A 12,647-nucleotide genomic window follows, 5' to 3' on the forward strand; every position below is an offset into this window, starting at 1 on the left:
GTCTATTCTGCATTAGATTTCCAACTGAGAAGCTGCCATAGTTCAGCTTGATTGGTTCACTTCCAGCTAGGCGCAGCCATGCAGAAGCTAACTAGTCCACATCCTGCCATTCTTTCCAATTGCAGAGTAAGGAATCAGTGAAACCACAGAGAGTGTCCATTGTAGAGGCATAATGAGTACCTTGACCACATTCAGTCTGGGATCTCCTGCCTGCATGAACTCCTGCCCTAATAATCCTGCTGATTCTTTCTACCAATTGCTCCAAAAACCTGCCATGATGAGCAGAAGCTTATTCTTTTCGCGAAAGAGAACTAGTCAATGACTGCATGAACTCTAGTAGACCGCTAGAGAATGCCTATTTAATCTATAGAGGGGCAATCCTGGAAGTCTGGAGGTATTGGTACGTTGCTGAATAAATTTTGATGCAATATGATTGCAGGTTCTTTTGGAAGCAAATTATTGATTTGTTTTTTCAGGTTCCTACATTTATGTCACTGGAAAATGACAACTCCATTCTTTTTTTGGACTAGGTACATTAATAAAAATGTTATTGTTGGGAGAGGAAAAATGGTTAAGTTCTGGTCAGATCCTAGGTGTGGGAAGCTTGTTAGTCTTCTTATGAGATTTTCTCAGATTTACGGAATTGTATTTAGAATGTGGGAGTTATATGTTCTACGAAGTGTTTAGAACTCAATATTGTGGACCCTAGAATAACCAGAAATCTCAGTGACTGAAGTATAACCGTGCTTATCTGCTTGACTACCTTCAAACTGCTCGGATTGATTTCGTTAAAAGTTTTTGTAATCCTTAAGGATTCAGTTAAACCTATCAAGTTGATTACTGGTAAATGATGAAAATCTAGACACTCAAAATCCCTCAGCAAAGTCCCCCACCCCCCAGCCTGGTGGCTAGACTGCTGTGATAATATCATCTTAGCTGTTTAACTCAACTCAGCCTTGTCCCAACCAAATGGGGTCATCTTAGCTGTTGGTCGCCCCATAAAGAAAGAACATGAGCTCTGAACGGATGGTGTTTCAACGAAAGTGAGCAAAGATTTTTAAGCAACTTTATTGCAATTTCCTTATGCTTGGGAAACTTTGGTGCCATATGATTCTTAGCAGCCAAATTAGTGGAGTTCGGGCTTGGTTCAAAGCTGTGATGAGAGGAACAAGATTGCAGATTGTACCTCTTAACTGGGAGTCTGGGACTATTAATCTGGGGATAGTTTTTATTTTGGAAGGGGATGAGATTTTTCTATTGTTTGTTCATTTAAATCGCTTACATGGTTTTATGGATTGTCTAATCCTGATAAGGATTGGAATCGAGTTGCACAGATATGATATGTAATACGAGGTGGATCTGCTGATCTACTAGCAGCATTGGTTTTTGCATTATTTCCCTCGAATATGGTCCTGGACTGATAATTGAATCATTAATCATGTTCGGTGCCATAAAACTTCTGTGGGCTCCTTGGTCATTCTTTCCTTATCCCGACTTTCTTTCCGTAATTTACACATACACCAATATTTTCCTGGTTAATGTAAAAAAAAAATAAAAAAGGGTAGTGTTTTTTTTTGGAGGATTTCAATGAAATGATTCGAGATGAATTACTTACTATACTTTTTGGGGAGTGTAAGCTTGTGTGGCGAGCGTCACGATGAGTAGTGGTTTAAGCCACTTTGCCATTGTTCGGACATTGTGTGCATATTTCGCTCCCATTGGCTCTGGTGATAGATCTATATGGTGCCTCAGGTAGACAGCCGGTACCTTATTATAGTCTGTCGTTGTAAGCCTGCGGCTGATTTGTAGTGTTGTGTCAGGTTGATAGCTGGCACTTATTATAATTAGCCATAACCCACCAATCTTTTTGCATGGATCCTTGCGTTCCTCCTTGCTTGGAATCCCATGTAGCCGAACCCGTTAAGTTGGGATAAGGTTTTGGATGTTGTTGTTGTTGTACTTTCTGGGGAGTTTAATTGGATTGTTTCAGTTGGCAGCTTACTGGTTTGCCTTGTTGTGTGAAATTTGGATGCTTTCTTTTGGAGGATTAGTTGAAGGACCACAATTTTGGCTTTGAAATTTATGTTTTTGCTTCACTTTCTTTCCATTAAATTGCTCTACTTTACACCTTATGGCACACCACTCTCCCTGATGATGTGCTTATGCTTAAGAACTGTGCTCCTATCTCTGTGATTTTGTCATTGTTTTCTTTTTGCTTGTTATTTCTATTGTTTTTTTTTCCTTAATATATGTGCTGTCATTTCCTTTAGTCCTCATGTTTGTAATGCGTGCTCTACCTTTTCTTTTGAATAATTTTTAGCTAATGACATAGGCCATTTGGTTGACAGTCTTGCGGCTATTGCGAGGAGGCGGCCCCTCCACTATAGTAGTATTCTTTCTGCACTTCTTTGTTTTGACCCAAATTTTGAGGCTCTAAGGGGTGGACACACTGCCAGTATCCAGTATTCTCTAAGGACGGCCTTCCTGGGGTTTTTAAGGTGTACCCATCCAGTGATTATAGAGGTAAACCTTAGCTTCCACTTTTGATTAGGTTCTTTACTTCTTTTTATACGTTCCTTCAGTATCTTAAATTTGCGAAAAAATGTATGTTCCTTCAGTAGCTTAAATTTTCCAAGAAATGCCTGATCCATGAAGAATGAAGATTGATATCCAATTGATCAGTCAAAACAGTCTGATGCACCGTTAGACTACCATAAAGCTAGTGCCCAATGTGTCTATCTCTCTCTTCCCCCCCTTTGAAATGACTCCCTTATCCGCTTGTGTGATGCTCCATCCTGTGCCCCATTGGTGCCACCCGATAGCTTACCGCACACGGGGTGGTGTGCCTATCCCTCTCCCTCCATATTTATTTGTTTGTGTGTGAACTGTGAAGGGGGGGGGGAGTGGGCACTCTGTCGGGGGGGGGGAAGGGAAGAGATGCAGACAGTGCTAGCACACCTACGCTTTACCCTATATATAATAAATTTTATTTAAAGAAGAGGGTTTAGGGAATCAAAAAGAGGTGTTGATACATCAAGCAAGTTGGCTATGCGAGCAGAGGGGTGCTGATCATTATGAAACCCTCAAAATCCAGTGATGGGAATGAGTTGTTCAGTGAGGCCTACAGAGTACAATACGTAACCATAGAAGTTACGCTTCTGTCTCTCCTTTATCATGTAATGAATTTTTTAACCAAAAAGGGGTGACCGGGTGAGGAATCCTGGAGAGGAACAGCCTTGCCACTCAAGGTTGTATATCTCATAAAAAGGAAAATATCTGCTTATATCCTTTTTCCTTTCTTTTCCCCTTTTTTTTCCTTTTTTTTTGGGGGGGGGGGTGCCCCTAGGGAAGTTTCTGTGAGTTACATTGTTGGGGTAGTCTTCTCTTCCCACCTCTTTTCGATGGTTCAGAAGGTGTAGGGGTTGGGGATGAAGTGATGAAGGTTTTTTTTTTTTTTTTTTTTTTGAGTGAGGGAAATTGGAGGCAGTTGCTTCTTTTATCTTCCTTTTCACTTGTACATGTATGTAACACGTTTTGGTTCAAGGAAAGATACATTTTCTTATTGCATATATTTCAAATAAGAAAAGAAAAGAACACAACCCTCCCAAATTGGACAATAACAATACATTTTAAATGTTCAGAGCACATAATTCCTTCTCATCTGAAACTCCGTTGAGATGATTAAGAGAATAAGCAGATCTGGTGCTTCAGTAGCCTTATGATATTCACCAAGTAGTTCTGAAAAAAAAACATAATCATTTCTCTCTTACCAGAAGGTTCCAACTACACATTTGACTGTAAAACTGCACAGGAGTTTGTATTTAAATGTCCACTTTTTGTTCTTTTTCATATGTTTCTTTATTTAGTTCTTTATTTGTCATTCTATTTATTGTGCTGTGAATGTAGTCGTTTTGGTTTCACTTTAGATGCTCAAATGAAGTTCCATACGGACCTTTTGGGTTTTATCGATGGTTGTATTTGCAACCCATGTCTTGTAAAGACCATGCTTGAACATTCTAATGGCCTGAATTGAGACTTGATATGTTCTATGATATTGTGTTTGTACATTTGTGAAACATAACTTTTTGGAACTTTGGATATCTAAAGTACAATTCTTATGTTTAAACATTAGATATTCATGCCTGATAGTCTGTCATTACCCTGTTTGCAATGTCAGTCACGTGAGAGATTACTAAGGGCTTTACGGGCAATGAATGCTGGGGATGCTGCTGATCAAGTAATTCGGCAGGTTGATAGAATGTTAAAGAATACTGAGCGTGCTTCACGTGATGCTCGATTTGGCAAGGTAAATAACATTGGAAAGTGTTGTTCTTATTTATCCTTTTGCATTATGCTAATCCTATTGAACGTTTTTCATCTCTTAAGTGGATTGTCATTGTTTTAAAGGGCATCTATTTTCTGATAATCAGGATGATCAACCATCAAGCCCACTACCTTCAGGGGATTTGGTTAAGAAACGGACCATGCTTCAGGATAATGATGGATCGACTAATATTGATGAAGTTCCTGGTAAACGAACTCGTTATGGTCCTCAAGGAAACTCAGCATTTCCTGGCGAGATACCTGATGATACCAGGCAGGATGATATTGCTGTAAATGGAATAGCTCCTAAGCTGCCTTTGCTGGACAGTGACTTGACACCTGTGGAACAAATGATTGCCATGATTGGTGCTTTACTGGCACAAGGGGAAAGAGGTGCCGAGTCCCTAGAAATTCTAATATCAAAAATCCATCCTGATCTGTTGGCTGATATTGTAATAGCTAATATGAGGCACTTACCTAAGAACCCCCCTCCCTTATTAAGCAGACTTGGTAATGGTCCAGTGGCTCCACAGACAAGTTCATCGAGCACTTCCTCACAAGTGGCACCCAGCACTCCTATTATTTCAGTGCAGCATTCTGCTGCCCCATTACAAGTTGCACCTCCATTTCCTTCTGCAGTTACAAGCAGCACATCAATGCCTGATGTCTCCATAGTCCCTAGTCTTCCTGCCGATTATAAACGCGACCCCCGAAGGGTATACTGTTTCAACTTAACAGATTGTGGTTATTAGATTTTTACCCTCAAGCTTCATAAGGTCTTCTCTCAATGTTTCTTGCATGTGTTTGCACTAAGTAAGCAGTTACAGTTGCAAACTCTAACAGTTTCAGTCTTTTCAGGATCCTCGTCGCCTTGATCCACGTCGTGTGGCTGTACCTGGTGGAGTGCAGTCAGTGTCTGTGTCTGTGAAGGAGGATACTGATGACATGCAATCTGGAATTGACAGTTCTGCTTCTTTGGGTAGACCTCTTCCACCTCCTGTGGTGATGAAGGTGGAAAGTGCTTCAGTACCTTTGGTAACAAAAAGTGAATTTGAACTTTCAGAAAGTCCAGTTGCTCCTGTAACTGACCAGCCAACATCTGAAGAAAGTTTGGAGGTTTTGGATGAAATTAAAAAGGAGGAACCGGTTCAAGAGGTCAAGGTTATTACTACTTCAGACGTTGACCTTTCTCCTGTTACTGCTGTTGTCCAGGATGCGGTGGCATCAATACCGACAGATATTACCATGACGGAAGGGGTTGATCCATCTTGTTCACTGGAATCTGATCAGCATTCTCCTGCTGGCTCTAGCACATCTGCCTCTGAAGAGACCTCTCAAGATTTTCCTTTGCTTCCTTCTTACATTGAGTTGACAGAAGAGCAGAGAAAGACTGTGACTAAATTGGCAATTGAAAGAATTATTGGGTCATGCAAGAAAATACAGCTGACAGACTGTAGCCAGACACGTATGGCGTTACTTGCTCGTTTGGTTGCTCAGGTAGTGATAGCTTGAGTTGTAATTGGTCCTCTGCTCCACTTCCCTTTTGCTGCCGCTTCATATTTTTGGTCTTAAAACCCCCTCGTTGCATTTTGGTCCACTTTTGCCATCAGTTTGGATAAACCATTGGTGTCCAACCTTGGCTTGGAGTTGGTATTTATTTCCTTGTCTTCTGGGATATGCTGTTTACTTATTTCTTTCCTAGTACTCCTGGGAATTTCCCATATCTAACATCACAATGTGCACACTTATGTGGCAATTTAACTTGGACACTACTTTAACTCTGTTTTCTTTTAGGGCACTTAAAATTTATTATTCTTAGATTCTGTGTTTTCACAATTCTTCAACCTGGTCACTTTATATTATGGGACATAATGTAATGTTGACATACTTTATTTCGTTGGTAGATGGATGCTGATGTTGATGTCATTGTAATGCTGCAAAAACATCTAGTTTTGGATTTCCAACACCAGAAGGTATGCCTATATAGAATTTAGTATGTTCTATACTTCTATATTGCTACTTAATCTTTTATCCCTTAAACTGCATGAGGATTATTATTGATGTTGTTATGTTCTTCTGATGAGAAATCTTTATTAAGGGGGAAGCCCCTAAGAAGGCAAGAGGCTGAAAGGCCTCACTAGATCTGACTAAACCCCCAACAAAAGTGATAATATATTGTTGGAATAAAAAATGCTTTTTCATCTAGCCTCATATTAGGACATTGTATATTAGTACTTGGTTCAAATGGTGGGCCCTAAAATCTCCAACTGCCTCGTTCTTTGAGCGAGCTGATCTGCAAGTTCCTCATAGTTTTCAAATTCCCTACCATCTCCTTCTGGCCGTGTGGACAACCATAGGCTGACCAGTCTCCTTCCTTGAGTATTGACACCTGAAATTTTTCTATTCTTAGGAGCTCATTCACCCCTCCTGGAACTAGTCTGCACCTGTGGCAGGAGGCATTTAACAATCCATAATGAGATGTGAAACATTGGGGGGGGGTGTTCAGAAATGGAACAAAAGGTTCAGAATGTAGATCTGCTGACACATGACCATTTTGAAAGAACACTGAAAACACATTTCTGGATTTCATTTAAGTTCCTTTTGTGCACTCATCCATTTTGGGAAAGCACGGTGAACCATAAGTCTTGAGGAGTTCTGAGATTTTTTTAGCTTATACCCCATTCCCCTCAAAATAATAATATTAAATAAAACATAGAAATCCATTTTCTTCATTCGCTTTGTGTTGGGACCGGTGCGCATGGGGGCTCTGTATTGGGCGTCGCACCGGTGGCCCAAAGTCTCTGCCCAGATCCCGGCTCGAACCGCTTCGCGCTGGTGGACATTAAGGAAATAAAGTTGCACCTTCTCCACAAGTCCGGGCTTTTGGATGACTGGAAGCGCTTGATCCTACATGTTCTCAAGAAACATACTCCATAAGTAATGTAATTGGTGATAAATTTGACCATGAAACTGGAACTTTTCTTGTTATTCATGTTCCGCTGGGATATTAAGTTACAGCCTTGAAATTAATTTCCTTCTCAGCATAGTTGAGTATTCTCAACAAGATATCTTCTCATAGGGTGAACATAAAGAGGAGAACCTGTCATTAAATGGGTCCCACATTAAGGATCTATCTCAAGCCAACCTGATACAAAGCTAAATGCTCTAGATTTATCTATTTTCCTTTCACCAAATATTTGTATGATTGTCCTAGAGCATCTTGTATCACATGGTGATATAAGCTACCCATCTGGTCAACTTATGGTGTGTTGATAACTTGTTTTGGATCAATGGCCTGTCTGATCACCTTGGCATGTGCTAATCTTGGTTGACTGCATTTACAGTCTTCCCTACTGGAACCTTGTTTTTCCTTTTATTTCTGTGTTTGCTTGCTCCTTTTTCACGTTCCTCCTTACTGATACCTTAAATATAAGGTTTTAGTCTATCCATGTTCATAGTTATGAAGCTTCATTGAATGTGCAATGAAAACTTGCGGATGAATTTTGAAATTAAAGCTCTAGAACATGATTTGGTTCCATTTTTTTCAGGGACATGAGCTTGTGATGCATGTACTGTATCATCTCCATACTCTAATGATTTCCGAATCTGATGAGCACTCTTCGTTTGCTGCCACTATGTACGAAAAGTTTCTCCTAGCCGTGGTAAGGATCTTATAAGTTCTCACCTTTCATCACCATTAAATGAGAGAGAAATATTTACACTATTCTTTTGTAGGCAAGGTCTTTGTGGGATACACTACCGGCTTCAGATAAATCTTTCAGTAGGCTTCTTGGTGAAGTTCCACATTTGCCTGACTCTGCCTTGAAAATGTTAGAGGAACTTTGTTGTGTGGATGGGTCTGGTCTCCATGTGAAGGATGTACGTGACGGTGACCGTGTCACACAGGGCCTTGGTGCTGTATGGAGCTTGATCTTGGGCCGTCCACTTAATCGGCAAGGCTGTTTGAATATAGCATTGAAGGTAAATTTCTCTTATTGAACGTAAGATCTAATGACAGAAATTTGTATTCAATATGCTTTCTTATTCTTTACCTGATGGGAGAAGTTATCTAGATGGGTTGTCTGGATACCATGCTGGCTGCATTTTTCGTACTGTCTACCTTAGTTCTGTAACCCAGCATTTGTTCATTTTTAGCCTTTGGTGTTAAATTTCTATTTATTTATTTTGTGAAGAATGCCCACCACACTCACCCCAACCCCACCCCACAAAAAGAAAAGAGAAATAAATAAATAAATTGCCACTGGACTGAAAATTGCCAGTTTGAGTGTAATATTTGGAGCTCTTTTGCGAATCCACATGTACAACATGTCTTGGAAAATGGTCCCCTACTTCTATAATAAATATCTATGTCCATTATATCTCAATGGTCTCAGTTGAAGGGTAGTCAAAAGAAATAATCCTAACTTCCTGGCTATCTGTGCTTGTGCTTCATTGAATATTTCCAATGAGCAAACGTTAGCCTGGCTATATTAGCTGGTTGTAATTTAAAGTTGTTACAAAATCAAGATCCATATATTCAGGAACAGAGAAGAAGAAAAGAAGGAAACTAGAAGAAGAAAGGAAGAACAGATCACTCAAAACCGTGTGAGGTGATCTATTTATTATGATAAAAGGAATTTAGGTCCACCACTAGAGCCAACATTAAGTAAACATAAGTAAACTCCAAGTAAAATAACCAACTAATACCCTAAACAATCCTTCAAGGAACTATCATGTACTGAACCCCATAAGCCGACTCTAATATTTCCACAAGGTTCTTTTGCCAAATATATGATAGCTTTTCATCTCTCATTCCTCCGGTAAATAGTCCAAAAAACAATGCTATCTCCCAGTACTAACACTTCTCTCTTGCTTGGGACATTTTGTGGACAACTGAATATGTGGGATTGGTCTCACCTTACCTCTGACAATTGATGATGATCCAGATTTGGAAAGAGCCAAGTCTGAAGTGAAGACCAGTAAAAACGGAATAGTTGGAGAAAGTTTCTAGTGTAATGGCCAGGAAATCTTGCTTCTAGGCTACTAGTAGGCTTATAACAGGGGGAAGGATAAGCGAGGCAAGCCCTGAAACAGAAGTTTTAATCTCAAAATTCATTGCTCTTAGATGACTAGACAGTCCCTCCCAATAGTGGAATTTTGAAGACCCAAGGACTACCTACAATATATGATGAATTTCTACCAGTTAGAAACTGATTGAAAGTTGAAAAATTAAAGCACATAAAGTGCGCTCTTTGACCATACTATTTGACTCTACTGATTTGACATTTATTGCTACTCTGCCAACCACTGAACTAGTATAACTTAAGTGCATGATATTACTAGACATTATTAGCGTACCTCTAGAAAAATAAATGTAGATGTGATATGTGGTTGAATGCCATGTCAAGTTACAGGAGGAACTGGCAGTAGCATCTTGATAGAGAAAAGAACTCCTCCAGAAGACTTGTGAAAATAAATCCCAAATTAATTAAATGGTCCACTACATTCTCATTACATGGATGTTTGTTGGAGAGCTAAACAGAAATCCTTGCCTCCTCTAAGACCCTGTAAAGGTGTAAAGACTGATATATCCCAAATTTGAATTTTAGACCTTGCGTTGCATCACTCAACGAAATTAGTGGGGGATGGACAATTTTTTTGGTGTTAAAGGTCTTTTACTTCGTTTTTTCACTCTGTTGGCCATGAATGTGCGAGCAAAGAAGCAAAAAATACAAGAGATAAACTGATTTTTTGTTAGACATTATCATGGATGTAAGCTTCATTTGGGGTGTTGTTTGGCCTGTTACTTTGTGAGCTATCAGGGATGCTTGCTTTGATGCTCCTTTTATCCTGCATTTTGGCTGCTTTGTTGCTGCACATTTTTGTAGGCTTTCATATTGCAAGCTTCAGCTTGAATGTATTCATGTGGTGGGATAAAGCTTTTGAAAACAGGATGGAAGGTCATTTTTTTGGTAACTGGTTTGGTGGCTGAAAATAGAAATGGATAATCTATTGCATGATGGATGGTCAAATTGGCTCACCAAATTTGACAATTGGTCAACCTAGGGGTCTCTCCTATCTGTCCAACCATTGTAATTGTTTTTTAGGTCACATGGCTCAAGTCACATGTGCCATCAAGCAAAGTCTTCCTTGAGGGGTTTTGTGAAGTACTTTCATGAGCTTATAATATGCATATCCATGTCCTGTTTCAAGCTTAATTGAACAGTCGTAATGTGGCTTGTAAATCTTAGTTTATCAAGTGAAAGGGTGCCTAATTCTCTCTATCTTAATTATTAAGAGTGGCAACTGGACAGACCCACTTGATTATTAACCAGGAAGGGGGTAGGCATGCCTGATACTGGTCCATTTATAATTGGGCAGATTGGGTGCACCCCACTTCAAGTTTAAAATATAAAATAAATGAACGACTTTAATTTAAATGTAATAAAAAGATATTTACTAGTGATAGTTTGGGTTTTAGGTCAGGATTGAGTAAACTAGTCCATGCCTGAAGCTAGACCATCTAATTGTCAGCCCATCGGGCCAAACCTGATAGCATGTTTATTAATCAGAATGGGTCTGGGCAAGCTACATGTGCCTGGCAGAGAGTTACCACCCTTACACATGGATGTGGGTTTTAGAATCTGACATGAATTAAGGTTTCAAACTCTTAAAGGTAGTTTGATAGGTTATGCTGCTTTATGAACAACGATGCATGATTGCAAGTTGCAGGTATTTTTGTCTGGAATGTAGTGTTTACAATTATTTTTTTAACACTAGAAGAGATGAATCAATTCCCTTCCTTGCCTACCCTACGCCATTCAATATCTCTGTAATAAATAGATGCTAGTGCAAAAACACACACAGATAATATCTTCATATTTTTTTGTTTTACTTATTTGTTTTCTACTTTATTTTGTTTTCAACGACAGTGCGCGGTTCATTCTCAAGACGAAGTCCGAGCAAAAGCTATCCGCCTGGTACATGGTCTTACATAAATCATAAATGAGACTCTTTTTTTCAATGTTGAAAGATTAAATTTTGTTTTTCTTCTGCCCCCTTCCAAAGAGAAAAAAATATGGTTCTCACTAGTAATTTGTATGCTGAACAGGTGGCAAATAAACTCTATCTTATTAGCTATGTATCAGAGAGCATTGAGCAGTTTGCTACCGCTGAGCTTTTATCAGTTGTTGACCAACATGTTCCTGATACAGATCCTTCACCATCTGGTTCCACCGAGCAGAGAACAGAAGGAAATGTATGGTGCTTTATTTTCTTCCCAGTAACTTATTACTCGAAAGGCTTAAGGCTTTTTTTATTAGGTTATTGAGTTCCCTATAGACTTTCAACTTCAAAGTAACAATTCTGAAGCAAAAGTAAGCATTCTGTCTCTTCCCAGAGATGAAACTGGGTTTTGATGGAGGGCAGTCTGCTATCAGCTTGCTTTTCATATTTAATAGATCTTATAACTGTCTGGACAGGGCATACACTACTGGTCGAAAATAGCCCTGGATATGGGCTTAAGCGTGGATTTCGGCCACCTAGCCAAGTGGCCTTAAAATATGCGCCTGCACCATACCTTATGGCTAGGAAGCTTTGGACCATTCACATTGATATGATCCATTGAAAAGGAATAGGGCTTGAAAGGATTGGTGGCAAGGGGCTGTGCGGGGAAGGGCTAAAGGGGGAGAACTTGTTGGGTCCCCCCCCCCTCTCCCAATAATTAGCAATTTTATTGGAAGGATTGGCCCTAGGGAAGCACATTCTCATCAATCTCTGTAAACTGTCTTTGCTTCTTTATCTGAGTTTCAGTTCATTCTGTTTCCTTTTGCTTGACTTTTATTTTCTTTTTGTGGAGCTGATGAGTTAACTTGTGTGGTGGCTGGACATTTTGGTTGACCGGTAGTACGTGTAGGTTGTTTCTAGAGATGTGGCTTGAAGTTTTTGTGTTGTAAGGTGAGAAAGGGTGTTCCCTGTGGTGTTTAAGGAGTTGCCATTGATTTTCAATGGGAACCTTTGTTTGCCTTTTCTTTTCTTTTCCCTCTTTAGTTCTCCCACGCCTCCGGCTCCAGGCTGTTAGTTCGCCTTTTCTATTCTGTTAGGCTTCCTACTCAATAAAGTTGTAAGTGAGAAGCTGTTATTAGTCCCAAAAAATAAAATAAGAAGCTGTTATTAGTCCCAAAAAATAAAATAAAAAGAGAGCTTCCCCCCCACTTCTGGTAGTCTTCATTTTAAAATTTTTGCAGAGATTAACCGATATGTGCTATTTATAGGATATGACCTAACTGTTATGATGGTCTTTTATTTCTCATGATTCTCATCAA

General features: G+C 39.6%; 1 protein-coding gene across 2 annotated transcripts in view; it reads left to right on the top strand.

The window, feature by feature from the left end:
• The window catches only part of LOC122084046 (symplekin), a 48,903-nt gene that overhangs the window by 19,064 nt on the left and 17,192 nt on the right, over positions 1 to 12,647 (top strand). For both annotated transcript variants that reach the window (XM_042652047.1, XM_042652046.1), the window contains exons 6-14: positions 2,349 to 2,523; positions 4,178 to 4,306; positions 4,431 to 5,039; positions 5,182 to 5,820; positions 6,228 to 6,296; positions 7,872 to 7,985; positions 8,059 to 8,304; positions 11,256 to 11,303; positions 11,435 to 11,581. In XM_042652047.1, the coding sequence (XP_042507981.1) occupies positions 2,349 to 2,523; positions 4,178 to 4,306; positions 4,431 to 5,039; positions 5,182 to 5,820; positions 6,228 to 6,296; positions 7,872 to 7,985; positions 8,059 to 8,304; positions 11,256 to 11,303; positions 11,435 to 11,581 (2,176 nt within the window). The remainder of the gene's footprint in view (positions 1 to 2,348; positions 2,524 to 4,177; positions 4,307 to 4,430; positions 5,040 to 5,181; positions 5,821 to 6,227; positions 6,297 to 7,871; positions 7,986 to 8,058; positions 8,305 to 11,255; positions 11,304 to 11,434; positions 11,582 to 12,647) is intronic.

The sequence above is a fragment of the Macadamia integrifolia genome, chromosome 7 (genome assembly GCF_013358625.1).
Source record: "Macadamia integrifolia cultivar HAES 741 chromosome 7, SCU_Mint_v3, whole genome shotgun sequence".
Lineage (NCBI taxonomy): Eukaryota > Viridiplantae > Streptophyta > Magnoliopsida > Proteales > Proteaceae > Macadamia > Macadamia integrifolia.